The sequence below is a fragment of the Zosterops lateralis genome (genome assembly GCF_965231275.1).
Source record: "Zosterops lateralis genome assembly, chromosome: 33".
NCBI classification, from domain to species: Eukaryota; Metazoa; Chordata; class Aves; order Passeriformes; family Zosteropidae; genus Zosterops; species Zosterops lateralis.
The window spans coordinates 4581320-4602160 of NC_139793.1; the positions used below are offsets into that span (position 1 = coordinate 4581320).

At 55.3% G+C, this 20841-nt stretch overlaps 2 protein-coding genes across 2 annotated transcripts; both read left to right on the forward strand.

Moving 5' to 3' along the window:
- Nucleotides 1–519: 519 nt before the first annotated feature.
- On the forward strand, nucleotides 520–4397 carry POLR2G (RNA polymerase II subunit G). Its single transcript, XM_083881402.1, has 8 exons — nucleotides 520–603; nucleotides 785–894; nucleotides 1677–1836; nucleotides 2459–2509; nucleotides 2893–2958; nucleotides 3379–3450; nucleotides 4078–4111; nucleotides 4232–4397. The coding sequence occupies exons 1-8, from the start codon at nucleotides 592–594 to the stop codon at nucleotides 4243–4245; spliced, it is 519 nt and encodes a 172-aa protein (XP_083737528.1). The 5' UTR covers nucleotides 520–591; the 3' UTR covers nucleotides 4246–4397.
- A 256-nt stretch (nucleotides 4398–4653) lies between these two features.
- Nucleotides 4654–15593, forward strand: EEF1G (eukaryotic translation elongation factor 1 gamma). The gene is made up of 10 exons (XM_083881355.1): nucleotides 4654–4726; nucleotides 6327–6485; nucleotides 7776–7839; nucleotides 8478–8620; nucleotides 9472–9615; nucleotides 10069–10198; nucleotides 11292–11511; nucleotides 12443–12615; nucleotides 13788–13912; nucleotides 14809–15593. The coding sequence occupies exons 1-10, from the start codon at nucleotides 4712–4714 to the stop codon at nucleotides 14965–14967; spliced, it is 1332 nt and encodes a 443-aa protein (XP_083737481.1). The 5' UTR covers nucleotides 4654–4711; the 3' UTR covers nucleotides 14968–15593.
- Nucleotides 15594–20841: the final 5248 nt, after the last annotated feature.

The following is a 20841-nucleotide window of genomic DNA, read 5'->3' on the forward strand; positions in this document are numbered from 1 at the left end:
GGGGGGGCTTTTTGCTCAGGGGGGTCGTGGGGAGTCGTTGGATGTTCGGATTTGTAATAAAAACGAGAAAGGAGGAGGATTTTGTTTGCAATAAATGGGTTTGTTTGGAATAAAAGTGAGGAAGGAGGAGAAAGGTATGAGGGGGAAGGGCAGGAGGAGGGTCCTGGGAGGGTTTAAGGGGCCTTGGAGGGGATTTGGGGGGTCCTGGAGGGCTTTTGAGGGATTTGGAAAGGTCTGAGGGTGTTTTTGGGGGGCTTTGGGGAGTTCTGGGGGTGTTTTGGGGAGTCCTAAGGGGCTTTGGGGGGTCCTGGAGGGGCTTTGGGGGGTCCCGAGGTGTTTTGGGGGGTCTCAGGAGGGTCCGGGGGTATTTGGGGGTCCTGGGAACCTCCTTGTCCCCGCGCTGTCAATCACCCCCTGTCCCCGCCCTTCTCTCCAAATCGACCAATCCGCTCCCTCCCTCCCCATTAGCCCCGCCCCTTTCCGGCCCGGCCCGAAGTTCCCGGTGGGCGGGGTCTGTCTCCTTCGGCCACCAATCAGCGCCGCGCTCGGCGGGAACGCGTCACTTCCGGCGGCGGCGGCGGCGGCCCGAGGATGTTTTACCACGTGAGCGGCACCGGGGGGTCACGTGGGGCACCGGGGGGTCACGTGTCACACCGGGGGGGGGTCCCGGTGTCCCCTCGGGGGGTCCCCGGGATTTTCCCGCCCTTTGGGGCCGCTCCCGGTGGGTTTCCGGTGACTCCCGGTAACTTCCGGTGTGTCCCGGTAACTTCCGGTGCCCCCTCAGATCTCCCTGGAGCACGAGATCCTCCTGCACCCCCGGTACTTCGGGCCCAACCTGCTCAACACCGTCAAACAGAAACTCTTCACCGAGGTGGAGGGGACCTGCACCGGGAAGTGAGCGGGGGCACCGGGGGGCACCGGGAACCCCGAAACCGAGCCGAAAACGGGTCCGGGACACCCAAAACCGGCCCCAGGGAACCCAAAAATGGCCCCAAACCGGCTCTGGGAACCCCAAAAACGGCCCCAAAACCCCCAGTAAAGCCCCGGGAGCCCAAATAGCCCAAAATCTGCCCCCAAAACCCCCCAAATGTTCCCAGGACCCCCCAGTTGTCCCCACAATGCCCCAAAAGCTCCCTGGGACACCCTCGGGACCTCCCGGACCCCCCCCGGACCCTCCAAACCCCCCAAACCTCCACTAAACCTCCCCAGATGTGACTCAGGACCGTTCAGAGCTCCCCAGGACCCCCCAAACCTCCCAAAATCCCCCCTAATCCCCCCCAAAACCCACCCAGGATCCCTCAAAATTCACTCAAGACCCCCCAAATCCCCCGAAATTCATCCAGCACCCCCCAAAATTCACCCAGGAGCCCCCAAAACCTCCCTGAGACAACCCCGGGACCCGCCAAACCTCCCCTAAACCTCCCCCAAAATTCACCCAGGACCCGTCAAACCCCTCCAAGACCTCCCAAAAGTCACTGTAAACCCCCCCAAGACCCCCCAAAATTCACCCAGGACCCTCCAAAGGCCCCCAGAATTCACTCAGGACCCCTGAACCCCCAGGTATGGGTTTGTCATTGCCGTGACCACCATCGACAACATCGGGGCCGGGGTGATCCAGGACCCCCCAGACCCCCCTAAATCCCCCCAAAACCCCCCCAAATCTCCTGAATCCCCAGGTATGGGTTTGTGATCGCCGTGACCACCATCGACAACATCGGGGCCGGGGTGATCCAGCCCGGGCGGGGCTTTGTCCTTTACCCGGTGCGGTACAAGGCCATCGTCTTCCGCCCCTTCAAGGGGGAGGTGGTGGATGCCGTGGTCACACAGGTCAACAAGGTGGGGATTGGGGGTCCTCAGGGGGTCCTGGAGGGGGTTTGGGGGTCCTGGGAGGGTCCTGGGAGGGTCCTGGGGTCACACAGGTCAACAAGGTCAGGGACTGCGGGGTCCTGGGGGGATTTGGGGGATCCTGAAGGGGTTTGGGGGGTCCTGGGATCACCAAAGTGACAGTTCTGGGGTCACCCAGGTCAACAAGGTGGGCTCTGGGGTCATGAAAATGGCAATTTTGCGGGTCCTCAGGGGGGTTTGGGAGACCTTGAGGGGGTCCTGGGGTCACCTAGGTCAACAAAGTGGGGATTCGGGGGTCCTGGGAGGGTCTTCAGGGGATTTTGGGGGGTCCTGGGAGGGTCCTGAGATCACCCAGGTCAACAAGGTGACAATTTGGGGGGGTCTGGGGTCACCAAAGTGACAGTTTGGGGGTCCTGAGGACATTCTTGGGGGTCCTGAGGGGAGATTGGGGTGTCCTGAAGGGGGTTTGTGGTCACCCAGGTCAACAAGATTGGAATTTGGGGTCACCGGAGTGACAATTCTGGGGGTCCTGAGGGTCTGCAGGGCCCTGATCCTCCTTTTTTTTCCCTTTTTAATCTCTTTTTCCCCATTTTCGTCCCATTTTTCCCCCCAGGTCGGGCTGTTCACAGAGATCGGGCCCATGTCCTGCTTCATCTCCCGCCACGTGAGACCCCAAAGTGTCACTGGAAGGGTTTGGGGACCCCAAAATTCCTCCCTGGGGACCCGAAAATGTCACTGGGGGGGTGGGACCCAAAATATTCCCCCAAACCCCTTTGGGGGACCCCAAATCTCCCCTTGGAGACCCCAAATCTGCCCCAAAATTCCCCTTGGAGACCCCAAACTTGCCCCAAATCTTCCCCCAAACCCCAAATCTGCCCCAAAATCCCCTTTGAGGACCCCAAAATCTCCCCCCAGATTTCCCTTTGGGACCCCAAATCTCCTCCCAAATCCCCCCTTAGGACCCCAGATCTGCCCTCAAACCCTTTTGGGACCCCAAGTCATCCCAAAAACACTTTTGGGACCCCAAAATCCCCTTTTATCCCCCAGTCCATCCCTTCAGAGATGGAATTCGACCCCAACTCGAACCCGCCCTGCTACAAAACCGTGGACGAGGCGAGTCCTGGGGGATTTTTTGGGAGGTTTTGGGAGTTTTTGGGAGGGTTTTTGGGGCTTTTGTATTTTTTGACGGTTTTTCGGAGGGTTTTTTTTGGAGTTTTTTTGAAATTTTGGGGGATTTTTTTGGATTTTTTTGGGGAGGTTTGGGAGGTGTTTTGGTGGGTTTTTTAGGAGGTTTTTGGGAGGGTTGGGGTTTTTTGGGAGTTGGGTTTTTGGGGGGTTTTTTAAGTTTTTTGGGGGATTTTTTTGGGTTTTTTGGGAGGGGTATTTTTGGGGATTTTGGGGGTTTTTTGGGGGTATTTTTGGGGTTTTTTTCTGGGTTCTTTTGGGGGGATTTTAGGGGAGGTTTTGGGGGTATTTTGGGATAATTTTGTGGTGTTTTGGTGTCCCCAACACCCCGAACCCCCCTGTCCCCAGGACATTGTGATCCAACAGGACGACGAGATCCGACTGAAGATCGTGGGGACCCGGGTGGACAAAAATGACATTGTGAGTGGGGGGGAAATACTGGAATTTGGGGAAAATCCCAAAATTCTGGGGCAGTTCTAAAGTTTGGGGGCAAAAATCCTGAAATTTGTGAGGAAATTCTAAAATTTGGGGGAAAATTCTAAAATTTGGGGGGAAAAATTCCCAAAATCTGGGGAAAATCCTGAAATTTGGGGGGAAAATTCCTGAAATTTGGGGGAAAATTACCAAAGTTTGGGGGGGGGGGGGAAATTCTAAAATTTAAGGGAAATCTTAAAATTATTTTGGGGCAATTCTAAAATTTCGGGAGAAAATCCTGAAATTTGGCGAAAATCCCAAAATTCTGAGGGGGCGAAATTCTGAAACTTGGAGGATTTTGGGAGGGAAATTCTTAATTTCAGAGGGAAATACTAAAATTTCGGGGGTGAAATCCTAAAATCTGGAGGAAAATCCCAAAATCTGGGGAGGGAAAACCCCAAAATTATTTTTTGTGGAAAATCCCAAAACCTGGAGGGGGAAATTCCCAATTTTAGTGGAAATTCCTGAAATTTGGAGGGGAAAATCCTAATTTTTTTTTTGGGAAAATCCACAAAATCCCCAATTTTGGGAGTCGCCAATTTTTTTAACCCTTTCCCTCCCTCCCACCCCCAGTTTGCCATTGGCTCCCTGATGGACGATTACCTGGGTGAGTTTTGGGGGGTCCTGAGTGAATTTTGGGGGTGGGGGGCACCCCCAAGGACCCCCTGAGGAATTTTGGGGGGTGAATTTTGGGGTCCCCCCCCTTATCCCTTTCTCCTCCCCCCAGGCCTCGTCAGCTGAGCCCCAGGAGCAGCCGGGACCTCCCCCAAGGGGCTCCCCCTCCCCAGATTTCGTCTCCCCCTCCCCAGATTTTGGGGGGTTTTGGTTCAAGTTCTGGGGGGGGCTTTTCCTTTCCCCTCCACAATCCAAATAAAAATATTTTTTTTCACTCATTTTGCACTTTTCCGTCTCTTTTGGTGGTGTTTGAGGGATTTTTGGGGTGTCTGGGGGATTTTGGGGGTGTTCGGGATTTTTGGGGGCTCCCGGAATTTTGGGGAGGGGGTTTATCCCAAAGTGGGCCCCACCCGGGAATTGCCGCTTTAAGGCTCCTCCATCGCCCCTTTAAATCACCTCCCGGTTTCCGCGGCAACCGCGCCGCCGTCCGTCGCTCCCCCGCACCGCGCGACACTGTCGCGCTGTCGCCCCGTCCCCGCTGCCCCTTCCGCGCTTTGCGGCCGCGGCCCGCTCTCTGTCGGCGCTCCCCAAGATGGCGGTGTCCGGGGTGAGTGAGGCCGCCGCCGGAATCCGCCGCCATCCTCCGTCCCCCGCCGCTCCTCCGCCCTCCCGCCGCCCCCGGGGGGAACGGGGGACACCGGGGATGGGGCTGAGCCGCTTTGGGGGCCGCGGGAGGATCCGGGGGCGGCGGATGGCGGCGGGAAGGGCGCGGGGGGGGGGGGGGGGGCGGCTGAGGGGAGGGTTTGGGGTTTGGGGTGTTTTGGGGACCCCCCTGAGTCAATTTACCCCCAAATTCTGACCCGAATATCCCAAAAACCGGCGGGTTTTGGGGCTCCTGTGTCCTTCCATATCGGTTCTTCAGTGTCCCCAAATTTTGGGACATTTCTCTGACCCAAATTTCCCCCAAATTCTGTCCCAGATACCCCAAAAACCGGCGGGTTTCGGTGCCTTTATCTTCCTGTATTTGTTCCTCAGTGACCCCAAATTTTGGGACATTTTTGGGTCCCCCGACCCCAAATTCTGACCCGAATATCCCAAAATCCGGGCAGATTTCGGTGCCTTTATCCCCCTGTGTCCCCCCTTATCGGTGTCTCCAAATTTTGGGACATTTCAGAACTCCCCTGACCCCAAATTCTGACCTGAATATCCCAAAAACCGGCGGGTTTCGGTGCTCCTGTGTCCCCCTGTGTCGGTTCCTCAGTGTCCCCAAATTTTGGGACATTTCGTGTCCCCCCTGACCCCAAATTTACCCCAAACCCAGCCCAGATACCCCAAAAATTGGGGGAATTTTCAAGCCCAAATCACTGTGGGACCCAACTTTGGTTCCCCATTTCAGAACCTTCTGTCCCTCCCCGATGTCCCAAATTTTCAGGGACACTTTGGGGACACTTAATGACACTCTGGAGACACTTTGGGGACCCTCTGGGTTTCCTATCCCCCAAACCTTGCCTGGATACCCCAAAAACCAGGACAGTTTTAAACCCCCAATCACTGCAGGACCCAACTTGGGTTCCCCATTTCTGGACCTTCTGTCCCTCCCGTAAATCCCAAATTTTCGGGGACACTTTGGGGACCCTCAGGGGACCCCTGGTGACATTTGGGCCCCCTGTCCCCGCAGACCCTGTACACGTACCCCGAGAACTGGGGGGATTTTGAAGCCCCAAATCACTACGGGACCCAACTTTGATTCCCCATTTCTTGCCCCCCTGAGCCACCCCAATGTCCCAAATTTTCGGGGACACTTTGGGGACATTTAATGACACTCTGGAGACACTTTGGGGACCCTCTGGGTTTCCTATCCCCCAAACCCAGCCCGGATACCCCAAAAACCATCGGATTTTACAGCCCAAATCACTGCAAGACCCAACTTGGGTTCCCCATTCTGAGTCCCCCTGTCCCTCCCGTAAATCCCAAATTTTCAGGGACACTTTGGGGACACTCTGGGGACCCTTGGTGACATTTGGGGTCCCTCTGCCCGCAGACCCTGTACACGTACCCCGAGAACTGGGGGGATTTTAGACCCCCAATCCCTGCAAGACCCAACTTGGGTTCCCCATTTCTGGACCTTCTGTCCCACCTCGATGTCCCAGATTTTCGGGGACACTTTTGGGGACATTTAGGGACATTCAGCCCCCGTGTCCCCGCAGACCCTGTACACGTACCCCGAGAACTGGCGCGCCTTCAAGGCCCTGATCGCCGCCCAATATTCCGGCGCTCGGCTCCGCGTGGCCTCGGCCCCGCCCCAGTTCAGCTTCGGCCACACCAACCGCAGCCCCCAGTTCCTCAAGAAGTTCCCGCTGGGAAAGGTGAGAGAAACCCTAAAGTAGTCTAAATTTAGGGGTTTGATGGGTCTGGGGTTTGGGTTTGGGGTTTGGGCAGTGTGGGGTGTCACAGCCCCCAGTTCCTCAAGAAGTTCCCGCTGGGAAAGGTGAGAAAAAACCCTAAAATAGTCTAAATTTAGGGGTTTGAGGGGTTTGGGGTTTGGAGCCCCCAGTTCCTCAAGAAGTTCCCCTGGGGAGGGTGAGAGAAAACCCTAAAATATCCTAAATTTGGGTGTTTAAAAGGTTTATGGTTTGGGTTTGGGGTTTGGGAGGTGTGGGGTGTTCGCAACCCCCAGTTCCTCAAGAAGTTCCCCCTGGGGAAGGTGAGAGAAAACCTAAAAATATCCTAAAATATTGGGGTTTGAGGGGTTTGGGGTTTGGGAGGGTCAGAGCCCCCAGTTCCTCAAGAAGTTCCCCCTGGGGAAGGTGAGAATAAACCCAAAAAAATCCTAAATTTGGGTGTTTTGGGGGATTTGGGTTTGGGGTTCCACACAGTTTGGGGTTTGGGAGATTTGGGTTTGGGTTTACAGGGTTTGGGTTTGGGGTTTTGGGAGGGTCGGAGTCCACAGTTCCTGCAGAAATTCCCCCTGGGGAAGGTGAGAAAAAAACCCAAATATCCCAAATTTTGGGTGTTTGAGGGGTTTGGGGAATATGGGATTGGGATTTGGGATTTGAGGTTTGAGGAGTTTGGGGGATTTGGGTTTGGGGTTTTGGGAGGCTGGGACCCCGCAGTTCCTGCAGAAGTTCCTGCTCAGAAAAGTGCCAAATAAACCCAAAAATACCAAAAAAAACCCTCCAAATTTGGGGCATTTTGGGGAATTTGGGTTTGGGCTTTGAGGTTTGGGAGGTTTGGGTTTACAGGGTTTGAGGTTTGAGGGGTTTGGGGTTTGGGGTTTTACCCCAAAAAGAGGAACTTTAACTGGAGGTTTGGGAGGGGAATTTCCAGTGGGGTTTTTGTGGGATTTGGGGAAGGAAATTGAGAATTTGAGGGGAAATTTGGGGGTTTTGAGAGTCGGAATTTAAAGGTTTTAGGGATGGGAATTTGGGGGATTTTGGTGAAATTTGGGGACGGGAATTTCAGGTTTTTGGGGTGGAAATTTAACGGTTTTGAGGCGGGAATTTGAGATTTTTGGTGAATTTCAGTGCAGGAATTTGAAGTTCTGGGAGAATTTCGGGGCGGGAATTTAAATATTTGATATTTCGAGGGCAGGAATTCAATTTTTTGGGTATTTTGGTGTTTTTTGGGATGTTTAACCCCAAATTTCCCCTGCCCAGGTCCCGGCCTTCGAGGGCGACGACGGGTTTTGTGTCTTCGAGAGCAACGCCATTGCCTACTATGGTACCCTGATTGGGGCTTAATTGGGGCTTAATTGGGTTAATTGGGGGCTTGATTTGGCTTATTTCTCTTTAATAATTAATTATTCCTCCCTGTTAATGAGTTAACCCCTTCCTGCCCGCAGCGAGGAGCCCTCAGTCACTTTGGTCCCTCGTTAATTATCTCCCTTCATTAATGATCTCCCTTCATTAATGATCTCCCTTCATTAATGATCTTCTTTAGTGCATTAATGACTCCTCAGGGTCCTTAATGAGTCCCTCTCCTAATTAACGACCCTCCAGGCTAATTAATGACCCTCTTGGCTAATGAATTAACCCTTTCCTGCCCACACTGAGCACCAACTTCAATCCCCCCTTAACAATCCCTTGTCCCTTAATGTGTCTGTTACCTAATTAACGAGTCCCCAGGCTAATTAACGACCCTCCAGGCTAATTAATAACCCGCCAGGCTGATGAATTAACCCTTTCTTACCCACATTGAGCATTGAGGAGCTTTGGGGCAGCACCAACTCCATCACTTCAATCCCCATTAACCCATTAACGACTCCCCCTGGCCTTTAATGACTCCCTCCCCTAATTAACGACCCTGCAGGGTAATTAATTGTCCTCCTGGCTAATGAATTAACCCCTTCCTGCCGGCAGTGAGCACGGAGGAGCTGAGGGGCAGCACCCCCGAGGCCGCGGCCGCCGTCCTGCAGTGGGTGAACTTCGCCGACAGCGACGTGGTGCCCCCGGCCAGCACCTGGGTGTTCCCCACCCTGGGCATCCTGCACTACAACAAACAGGTCTGGGATAGTCCAGGGGGTTTGGGGGATTTTTGGGGATTTTTTGGGGATTTTTTAGGGATTTTTTTCAAAATTTTTTGGATTTTTTCTGATTTTTTTCTGGTATTTTGGAGGGGGATTTTGGGGTGTGGAGGAATGTGCTGTTCCCCACCCTGGGCATCCTGCACTACAGCAAACAGGTCTGGGCCACTCCGGGGGGTTTGGGGGAATTTTTGGGGATTTTTTTCAAAATTTTTGGGATTTTTTCTGAATTTTTTCCGGTATTTTCGGGGGATTTCAGAGTGACGTGGGTGTTCCCCACCCTGATCATCCTGCACTACAACAAACGGGTCTGGGACACTCCGGGGGGTTTTAGGAATATTTTTTGGAATTTTTAGGAATATTTTTTGAAATTTTTAGGAATATTTTTTGGAATTTTTTGAGATTTTTTTGGGGTTTTTTATTCTGTGATTTTTGGGGGATTTCAGGGCCTGGAGTGTCGTGGGTGTCGCCCACCCCAATTTAAGGGTCTGTTACCAAAATTTGGGGTTCTCCTCCCCAATTTCAGGTTCCCCACCCCAATTTTGGTTTTTCCTCCCAAATTTTGGGTTCCTCTCCCCATTTTTGGGGCCTGTTACCAAATTTTAGGTTCCCCTCCCCAAATTGAGGGTTCCCCACCCCAATTTCAGGATTTTCCCTCCCCAGTTTTGGGTTCCCCTCCCCAATTTCAGGTTCCTCTCCTCATTTTTGGGTTTCCCCACCCCAGTTTTGGGTTTCCCCACCCCAATTTTGGGATTTTTCTCCCCAGTTTTGGGGGTTTTCTCCCCAATTTCTGGTTCCTCTCCCCAATTCCGTGTCCCTCTGTCCCGCAGGCGACGGAGGTGGCCAAGGAGGAGGTGAGGAGGGTCCTGGGGGTCCTGGACGGGCACCTGAGGACCAGAACCTTCCTGGTGGGGGAGAGGGTCAGCCTGGCCGACATCAGCCTGGTCTGCGCCCTGCTCTGGCTCTACAAACAGGTATTTGGGGTTTTTATAGGATTTATGGGGATTTATGGGGATTTGGGGGGATTTGGGGCAGTTTTGGGGTGTTTTATGGGGGTTTATAGAGGGTCAGCCTGGTCTGTGCCCTGCTCTGGCTCTACAAACAGGTATGAGGGAGTTATAGGGGATTTAGGGGGTTTTGGGGCAGTTTTGGGGGTGTTTTTTGGGTCCCAGGTGTGTTTTGGGATCCCAGCTGTGGTTTTGGGGTGTTTTTGGGCTGTTTGGGGAGGTTTGGGGGGTATTTTTGGGATGTTTTGGGTGTGTTTCCCCCTCTCAGGTGTGTCTCTCTCCCCCCAGGTGTGTTTTGGGGTATTTTTGGTGTGTTTAGGGGTATTTTCAGGATGTTTTGGGGTATTTTCAGGGTGTTTTGGGGTATTTTTGGGATGTTTTTGGCCTGTTCCTGTCTCTCAAGTGTGTTTCCCCCCCCAGGTGCTGGACCCGGCGTTCCGGGGCCCCTTTGGGAACGTCAATCGCTGGTTCCTCACCTGCCTCAACCAGCCCCAGTTCAAGGCCGTGCTGGGGGAGGTGCAGCTCTGCCAGAGGATGGCGCAGTTCGATGGTGAGCACACCTGGGGACAGAAAAACACACCTGGGGCACACCTGGATACACCTGGGACACCTGGGACACACCTGGGTACACACCTGGGGACACCTGGGGACACAAAAATACAACTGGGACACACCTGGGGGGGACATGGGGACACAGCTCTGCCAGAGGATGGCGCAGTTCGATGGTGAGGGACACCTGGGGACACCTGAGCACACCTGGGGACACAGAAATACACCTGGGACACACCTGGGGACACCTGAGCACACCTGGGGACACAGAAATACACCTGGGACACACCTGGGGACACCTGAGCACACCTGGGGACACAGAAATACACCTGGGACACACCTGGGACACACCTGGGGGGACACCTGGGGACACCTGGGGACACAAAAATACAACTGGGACACACCTGGGGGGGACATGGGGACACAGCTCTGCCAGAGGATGGCACAGTTCGATGGTGAGGGACACCTGGAGACACAAAAACACACCTGGGGACACACCTGGGGATACACCTGGGGACACGTATATATTACATGTATTTATATGTTTTATTTATATATATATTTTATATATATATATATATATATATATATGTTTTTATATATATATATATAAAAATATTAAATTTATTTATCTATATGTATATGTATAAATAAATTGAATGTGTGTAATTATATATAATATCATACTTGTATTATATATAAGACATGTAATATATAAGGTATATTGTATATGTAAGATACATATATAATAAATAATATTATATTGTATGTTTTATATGCATTTGCATATTACATGTTTATAAATAAATACATCATGTGTGTTGACATATATGATATTATAGATATATTACATGATATATAATAGATATTATGTATAATAGATTATACATAGGATGCATTGCCTGTATAAAAGATACATGTTATATATATATATATAACGTTATATTGTATATATTATATGTATTAATATTGCATAAATAAGTATATATATATATGAGATAAATAAATATACAATCTGCATTAAAAAAAAAGAGATGGATAAATAAATAAATAAATATGATAATAATGATTTTATTTTTTTTCCCAACCAAAAGCCAAGAAGTTTGCGGAGAGCCAGGCCCGCAAGGAGAAGGATTCTGGCAAGAAAGACAAAGACAAGGACAAGGACAAGGAGAAGGACAAGGAGCCCCCCCGGAAGGAAAAGCCCCGCAAGGAGGAGAAACGGCCCGAGCCCGACGAGGACCTGGACGAGTGTGAGCAGGTCCTGGCGGCCGAGCCCAAGGCCAAGGACCCCTTCGCCCACCTGCCCAAGAGGTCTGGGACACCTGGGGACACTGTCTGGGGCTTTGGGGACATTGTCAGGGGCTTTGGGGTCACTGTCAGGGCCTGGCAGCCGAGCCCAAGGCCAAGGACCCCTTTGCTCACCTGCCCAAGAGGTCTGGGGACACCTGGAATGGGGTTTGGGGACACCTGGGGACACTGTCAGGGTGTTTGGGGTCACTGTCAGGTCCTGGCAGCCGAGCCAAAGGCCAAGGACCCCTTCACCCACCTGCCTAAAAGGTGTGGGGACACCTCGGGGTGTCTGGGGACACCTGGGGACACTGTCAGGGGGGTTTGGGGACACCTGGGGACGGTTTGGGGACACTGTCAGGTCCTGGCAGCCAAGCCCAAGGCCAAGGACCCCTTTGCTCACCTGCCTAAAAGGTGTGGGGACATTGTCAGGGGCTTTGGGGTCACCTGGGGAAGGTTTGGGTCACCCTGAGGGGTTTGTCACCTCTCTGACTGTCCCCTGTGTCCCCTGTGTCCCCAGCCCGTTCGTCCTGGACGAGTTCAAGCACAAATCCTCTAACAAGGACACTGGGGGTGGCCTTGGGGTCACCCTGAGGGGTTTGGGGTCACTCTGAGAGCCCTGTGGTCACTCTGACTGTCCCCTGTGGTCACTCTGACTGTCCCCTGTGTCCCCAGTCCCTTTGTCCTGGACGAGTTCAAGCGCAAATACTCCAACGAGGACACGCTGGGGGGTTTGGGGGTTTGGGGTCACTCTGAGTGCCCTGGGATCACCCTGACTGTCCCCATTGTCCCCTGACTGTCCCCATTGTCCCCAGTCCCTTTGTCCTGGACGAGTTCAAGCGCAAATACTCCACCGAGGACACGCTGGGGGGTTTGGGGGTTTGGGGTCACTCTGAGTGCCCTGGGGTCACTCTGTGGGGTCTGTCACAGCTCTCATTGTCCCCTGTGTCCCCAGCCCGTTCGTGCTGGACGAGTTCAAGCGCAAATACTCCAACGAGGACACGCTGACGGTGGCGCTGCCCCATTTCTGGGAGCACTTTGACCGCGAGGGCTGGTCCCTGTGGTACTGCCAGTACCGGTACCCCGAGGAGCTGAGCCAGACCTTCATGAGCTGCAACCTCATCACAGGTGGGGCCTCTTCATCCTCAGCTTCCTCTTCATCATCATCATCATCGTTACCTTCATCCTCATCTTCATCCCTGTCCTTATCCCTGTCCCCATCCCTGTCTTTGTCATTCCCCACCCCGAGGAGCTGAGCCAGACCTGCATGAGCTGCAGCCTCATCACAGGTGGGCCTTGTCCTCTTCATCATCATCTTCATCATCGTTATCTTCATCTTTATCTTCATCCTCATCCCTGTCATTGTCCTTGTCCTATTCCTGTTCCCATCCCCATCCCTGTCCCTGTCCTTCCCCACCCCGAGGAGCTGAGCCAGACCTTCATGAGCTGCAACCTCATCACAGGTGGGGATTTATTATCATCATCATCATCCTTATCATCCTCCTCTTCATCATCATCTTCATCCTCATCTTCATCCCTGTCCTTATCCCTGTCCCCATCCCTGTCCTTCCCTCCCCACCCCGAGGAGCCCCTCAGACCTTCATGAGCTGCAGCCTCATCACAGGTGGGCCTTTGTCCTCCTCTTCATCATCTTCATCTTCACCCTCATCCTCATCTCCATCCTTCTCTTCATCATCATCCTCTTCGTCCCTGTCCCTCCATTTCCCATAATTTTTTTCCCCCATTTTCCATTGGATTTTTCCCATTTTTTCCAGTTTCCCATCATTTTTCCCCCATTTCCCATCAGGTTTTCCCTCCATTTCCCATATTTTTTCCTATTTTTGTCACTTTTTTCCCCCACATTTCCCATATATTTTTGCCTTTTTTTTCCCCATTTCCCATCTTTTTTTTCCCATTTTTTCCCTCTGCTTCCCATAATTTTTTTCCCCCATTCCCATCTTTTTTTTCCCTATTTTTCCCATTTTTCCCCCATTTCCCATCAGTGTTTTCCCCCATTTTCCATTGGATTTTTCCCATTTTTCCCCCTATTTCCCATCATTTTTTTCCCCATTTTCCCCCATTTCACTTTTTCCCATTTCTCCCATTTTCCCCCATTTCCCAAAAGTTTTTCCCTCCATTTCCCATCACTTTTCCCCCTCATTTCCCATCTTTTTTTTTCTCATTTTTTGCTCCATTTCCCATAATTTTTTCCCCCATTTCCCATAATTTTTCCCCCCATTTCCCATCATTTTTCTCCTTTAATTTCTCATCATTTCCCCCATTTTTCCCCCTGTTTTCAGGGATGTTCCAGCGCCTGGACAAGCTGAGGAAAAACGCTTTTGCCTCGGTGATTCTGTTTGGGGGCGACAACAACAGCAGCATCTCGGGGGTCTGGGTGATGAGGGGCCACGAGCTGGCCTTCACGGTGAGGGCACTGAATAACCCTAAATATCCCAAAAAAATCCCAAATATCCCCTGAAAAATCCATGGGATTTCCCCCATGAGGTTTACAGGGAGAAAATCCCAAAAATCCCCACGAAAATCTGATAAAAGTCACCTAAAATATCCCCCAAAAATCCCAAATATCCCCAAAAAATCCCAAATATCCCCCCAAAAATCCTAAATGTCCTGAAAAAAATCTATGGGATGGGGTTTATGGGGAGAAAATCCCAAAAATCCCCATGAAAATCTGATAAAAAAACCCCAAAATATCCCAGGAATGGCTGAAAATCCCTTCTCAGAGCCAGGAGCCTTCACGGTGAGGGGAGACCCCAAAAACCCCCAAATATCCTAAATGTCCCCAAAAAAATCCATGGGATTCTCCCCGTGGGGTTTACAGGGAGAAAATCCTAAAAATCCCCGTGAAAATCTGACTAAAGTCACCTAAAATATCCCCAAAAAATCCCAAATGTCCCCAAAAAATCCCAAATATCCCCAAAAAATCCCAAATATCCCCCCAAAATCCTAAAAGTTCCCAAAAAATCCATGGGTTGGTGTCTATGGGGAGAAAATCCCAAAAATCTGACGAATGTCCCAGATTTCCTTGGGGTTTTTGATGAAAATCCTTTTTTTTTTTTTTTTTCACTAATTCCCAATTTTCCCAATTTTTCTCCATTTTTCCCCATTTTTCCCCATTTTTCCCCATCTGTGCAGGTGGATTACAAGCCCCGAAACCCAAAAACCCTCAAAAATTCTGAATTTTCTCGTAATTTTTGCTAAAAATCTCCGATTTTCACGGGAGTTTTTTACAGAAATCCCAGATTTTTTCACAGAAAATCCCATTTCTTTGTCACTAATCCCATTTTCCCCATTTTCCCCCAGCTGTGCCCGGACTGGCAGGTGGATTACGAGTCGTACTCGTGGCGGCGGCTGGACCCCGACAGCGCCGAGTGCCGGACGCTGGTGACGGAATATTTCCTGTGGGAGGGCGACTTCAGCCACGTGGGGAAACCCTTCAACCAGGGCAAGATCTTCAAGTGAAGTTTTGGGATGAAAATGTGGATTTTTGGGGCTGAAATCCTGGAATTTGGGCTCAAAAATCCCGAAATTCGGGGGCTCGAATCTCAAATTTTGGGGTTGAAATCTCGAAATTTGGGTTTAAATCCCGAAATTCGGGTTTAAATCCTGAAATTTGGGTTTAAATCCTGAAATTTGGGTTTAAATCCCAAAATTCGGGTTTAAATCCCGGGATTTGGGGCTCAAATACCAAAATTTGGGGGCCCAAATCCCAGAATTTCGGGGCCATTCAACGAGGTCAAGATCTTTAAATGAATTTGTGCTCAAAGCCCAAAATTTGGGTTTAAATCCTGGGATTTTGGGGCTGAAATTCTGGATTTGGGGCTCAAATCTCAAATTTTGGGGCTCAAATTCTGGGATTTCAGAGCCCTTCAACCAGGTCAAGATCTTCAAATGAATTTGGGGCTCAAATCCCAGAATTTGGGGCTCAAATCTCAGGATTTTTGGGATAAAATCTGAGGATTTCGGGTCCCTTCGACGAGGTCAAGACCTTCAAGTGTCCCCCTGGAATTTTGGGTTCCAATCCCGGGATTTTGGGGCCCTCCAGGAGTTTTCCAGCCTCAAGCCAATAAAAAAGCTTCGGAAAAAAACAGAGTTTGGAGTTTTTTTGGGGATTTGGGGGGAATTTGGGGGGGTTGGGGTGAATTTGGAGGATTTTGGGGGGATTTGGGGGAAATTTGGGAAATTTTGGGGGTAAATTTGGGGGATTTTGGGGTGAATTTGGGGAGATTTTGGGGGATTTGGGGTGATTTTGGGTGAATTTTGGGATTTGGGGGTGAATTTGGGAGATTTTGGGAGGAAATTTGGGGAATTTTGGGGATGATTTAAAGGGAGAATTTGGGGGGTCCCCAAAAAATCCTCCCCAAAAAAATTTGACCCCAAAAATTCGGGAATTTTGGGAATTTCACGGGAATTTCCCGCCAAAAGCCGCCCCTCCCCCCAGGGCCGCTCCCAGTATAAACCAGTAACAGCCGCGAGAACCAGTTCGGGCCCCTCCCCCCCCCCGTTCCTTCCTGGGCCGCCCCTCCCCCACCCCGCGCCAGATGTGGCCCCGCCCCTCCCCCACCCCCGGACACATCTGGATCCAGTTTGGGCCAGTTGGGCTCCGGATTGCACCAGTTTGGGCCCAGTTTATTCCCAGTTTGGGGCCAGTTCAGCCTCAATTTGATCCCAGTTCAGCCCCAGTTTGGCCCCAGTTCAATCCCAGTTTGTTCCCAGTTCCTCCCAGTTCAGTCCCAGTTTGATCCCAGTTTGGCCCCAGTCCCAGTTCAGTCCCAGTTCCTCCCAGTCCAGCCCCAATTTGGTCCCAGTTCAGCCCCAGTTTGGTCTCAGTCTCTCTCCAGTTCCTCCCAGTTTGAAACCAGTTTAATCCCAGTTTAGCCTCAATTCAATCCCATTTTCTCCCCAGTTCAGTCCCAGTTCAGCCCCAGTTTGTTCCCAGTTTTTCCCCATTTCAATCCCAGTTCCTCTCAGTCCGGCCCCGGTTTGTTCCCAGTTCAGCCCCAGTTTGATCGCAGTTAAATCCCAGTTCAGCCCCAGTTTAGCCCCAGTTTTTTCCCGTCTGGTCCCAGTTCAGTCCCAGTTTCCTCCCAGTTTGGTCCCACCCAGGTTTTCCCCAGTCCCAGTTCAATCCCAGTTTCTCCCAGTTTCTCCCCAGTTTCTCCCCAGTTTGTTCCCAGTTCCTCCCAGTCCAGCCCCAGTTTCCTCTCCCCGCCGCCCCTCCCCCCCCGAGTCACCCGGGCGGGGGACAGCGCCCCTCCCCCACCCCGTGTCCCCTCCCCCCCTCAATGTCCCCAAACCCCCCCGGGGCCAAATTCCAGTGGGGGACACTGGGGGGACATTGGGGACACTGGGGGACACATCTGGACTCACCAGGACACACCTGGGGACACTGGGGGACATTGGGGGGACACTGGGGGGACACCTGGGGGACATTGGGGGGGACACCAGGACACACCTGGGGACACTGGGGACACACCTGGGGACACCTGGACACACCTGGGGACACCGGGCACACCTGGACACACCTGGGGACACACCTGGGGACACTGGGGACACACCTGGGGACACCTGGACACACCTGGGGACACCGGGCACACCTGGACACACCTGGGGACACACCTGGGGACACTGGGGGACACACCTGGGGACACCAGGGACACACCAGGGGACACCTGGACACACCTGGGGACACGGGGACACACCTGGGGACACCAGGGACACACCTGGGGACACCGGGCACACCTGGACACACCTGGCCGGGTGTGGCAGCCCCAGGGAATCCCGCAGGGCCACGCCCCGAATGTCACCAGGTGCCACCGGCGGCCGGTGCCGCTCCCAGAGTGTCACCAGGTGCCCCCGGGTGTCCCCGGGCCGGGCTGGCGCAGCCGGAGCGTCACCAAAGTGTCACCGAGTGTCCCCAGGGCGGTGGCACCGTGAGCTGGCAGCGCCAAAGTGCCACCAAATGTCCCCAGGGCGGTGTCAGAGCGCGGGGCCACCAGAGCTGTCCCCTCCCTGTCCCCTCCCTGTCCCCAGTGTCCCCCAGTCCCCCCCCAGTCCCCCCCCAGTGTCCCCCCAGTATCCCCCAGTATCCCCCAGTGTCCCCCAGTGTCCCCCCAGTGTCCCCCAATGTCCCCCCAATGTCCCCCCAATGTCCCCCCAGTGTCCCCCAGTGTCCCCCAATGTCCCCCCAATGTCCCCCCAGTGTCCCCCAGTGTCCCCCAGTGTCCCCCAGTGTCCCCCCAGTGTCCCCCAGTGTCCCCCAATGTCCCCCCAATGTCCCCCAGTGTCCCCCAATGTCCCCCCAATGTCCCCCCAATGTCCCCCCAGTGTCCCCCAGTATCCCCCAGTATCCCCCAGTGTCCCCCAATGTCCCCCCAATGTCCCCCCAATGTCCCCCCAGTGTCCCCCAGTGTCCCCCAATGTCCCCCCAATGTCCCCCCAATGTCCCCCCAGTGTCCCCCAGTGTCCCCCAGTGTCCCCCAGTGTCCCCCCAGTGTCCCCCAGTGTCCCCCCAATGTCCCCCCAGTGTCCCCAGTGTCCCCCCCCCGGGATTTGGGAATTTTGGGAATTTGGAATTTTGGGATTTGGGCCCCCCGGTGCCCCCCCCGCACCCCCCTGGTGTCCCCCCGCCTGTCCCGGCCCGTCCCGGGGGTGGCGGAATCTCAAACATCCCAAATTCCCAACCCCGAGAAACACGGGCCGGGATCCCGAGCGGCGCGAGAGCCCAAAATCTGATAAACACCGGCCCGAATCCCCCAAAATCCCAAATATCCCAAATCCCGATAAACACGGGCCCAAATCCCCCAAATCACCAAAATCCCCAAAATCCTGAACATTCCCCAAATCCCGAATAAACACACCCTCAAATCCCCCAAAATCCCAAATATCCCGAATGTCCCAAAATCCCGAACGTCCCAAAACCCCCAAATGAACATCCCGGAATCCCAAATAAACATCCCAAACATCCCCAAATATCCCCAAAAATCCCGGGCTGGGTGGGGGTCCCTGGGTCTGCCCCCGCTGTCCCCTGGCCCCTCCCGGTGTCCCCTCCCAGTGTCCCCCTGTTGTCCCCTGCCCCTCCCCTGGGTGTCCCCTCGGTGTCCCCTCCCAGTGTCCCCCCCCCAGTGTCCCCTCCCGGTGTCCCCTGTCCCTCCCAGTGTCCCCTCGGTGTCTCTGGGTGTCCCCCCGGTGTCCCCCGGTGTCCCCCCGGTGTCCCCCCCCCTGTCCCCCCCCCTGTCCCGTTCTGTCCCGGGCGGGTCCCGGGTCGGGCCCGTTCCGGGGGGGGGGGCGGGGGGGGGATGAGGCAGCGCTCGGGAATTTCGGGGCCGGGATTTGGCACCGCCCGGAACGGCCCCGGAACGGCCCCGGGAGCGCGGCCAGAACCGCCCCAGAACCGCCCCAGAACGGGCCCGGGATTGGGGCCAGAACCGCCCGTGACCGGGGCCAGAACCGCCCCAAAACGGGACCGGGAACGGCCCCAAAACAGCCCCGGGACTGGAGTTAGAACCGCCCGGGAACGGCCCCAAAACGGGCCCGGGACCGGGGCCAGAACCACCCGGGACCGGGGCCAGAACCGGCCCAAAACGGGCCCGGGATCAGCCCCAGAACAGCCCCGGGACCAGACCCAGAACCGGCCCAAAACGGGACCGGGATCAGAGTTAGAACCGGACCGGGACCGGAGCCAGAACCGGGATTGGATCGGGGCAGGGCCGGGCCGGGAACGGGAACGGGACCAGAACCGGCACTGAAACTGGACCGGGACAGAACCGGGACCAGAACCGGCCCGGCCCGGCCCCGGATCCAGCCCAGTCCCTTTTCCCCGTGACCAGACTCGGGACCAGAACCGGGACCAGAACGGCTCCGGCCCGGGACCAGAACCGCTCCCTCCCCGCTGTCCCGGGGCCGCTCCCTTTTCCCCGCTCCCTGTCCCGGTCCCGGCCCCGGTCTGTCCCGGTCTGTCCCGCTCCCCGCCCCGCCGGGGCCGTCCCGGTCCTTTCCCCGCCCGGGGCCGCTCCCCGCCCGTCCCGTCCTGTCCCGGGTCTGTCCCGGGCCCTCCCCGGGGCGGGGGCGGTTCCGGCGCTACAAGAGCCGGGACCCGCCCGGGCGCGGCCACTCGGCCCCGGCCCCGCTCCGGGACACGGACACGGACAGACAGAGCCCGGACAGACAGACCGGCATGGCCCGGCCCCGCCGCTGAGCCCGCAGGTACCGGGGCAGGTACCGGGGCAGGTACCGGGGCAGGACCGGGGCAGGACAGGGACAGCCGGGGGGGTCCCGGAGCGGCCCCAGGGGGGGTTTGGGGCGGTTCTGGAGGTCCCGGGGGGGGTTCGGGACGGGCCGGGCGTGGCCCGGGAGCGCCGGGGGAGTTTGGGGGAGTTTTGGGGGTCCCTGGGGCTGTTTTGGGGGGTCCCAGAGGGGTTTGGGGGGTCCCGGGAGGGGCTCGGGAGTTGCAGGAGTTGGTCCCGGTGGTGCCGAGAAATGTCTGGGGGCGTTCTGGTGGTCCTGGGGGGATTCTGGAGGTTCTGGGGCGGTTCCGGTGGTTCTGGGGGTCCCGGTGGTTCCAGGGGGGTTCTGGGGGTCCCGGTACCGCCCGGGGGTGCGGGGGGGGGGTCCCGTGACGGTCTCGGGGGGTTTCGGTACCGCCAGGGGGGCTCTGGAGGGGCCCAGGAGTGTTTTGGGGGGTCCTGAGGGTCTCGAGGGTCTCTGGGGGGCTCTGGGGGGTCTCTGGGGGGTCCTGGGGGGCTCTGGGGGGTCCTGGGGGGCTCTGGGGGAGCCCCACGCGTGTTTTGGGGGATCCCGGAGGATCCCGGGGGTCTCTGGGGGGAATCCCGGGGGGTCCTGGAGTATCCAGGGGTCTCCAGGGGGTCTCTGTGGGCTCTCAGGGGCTCTCTGGGGGTCCCAGGGGGTCCCCGGGGGTCTCAGGGGGTCCCCGGGGGTCCCGGGCCGTCCCGGCCGCGCTCAGGGCGTGGCCCCCCCCCCCCCTCCCCCCTCCGGCCGCGCCCGGGGACCCCCCGGTGGGGGCGGGGCCGGTTCTCCCCCCCCTCCCCCCCCGCTCCCGCCCCGCCCCCACCGGGGGGTCCCTGGGGGGGTCCCGGGCCCGGATTTGGGGGGGGGCGGGGGGGGGTTCCCCGGGATCCCGCGGGGGCTCCTTAATGAGGCTCCGCTAATTAACGCTCATTAGCCTGGGGGGAGGGGCGGGGCCGCCGATTTGGGGGGGGGGTGTTTGGGGTGGGGGGCGCGTCAAAATCGGGGATCCCCGACCTGGGGGGATTTTTTTGGGATTTTTTGGGATTTTTTTTGGATTTTTTGGGGGGTGATTCCCCCCCCTTCCCCCCC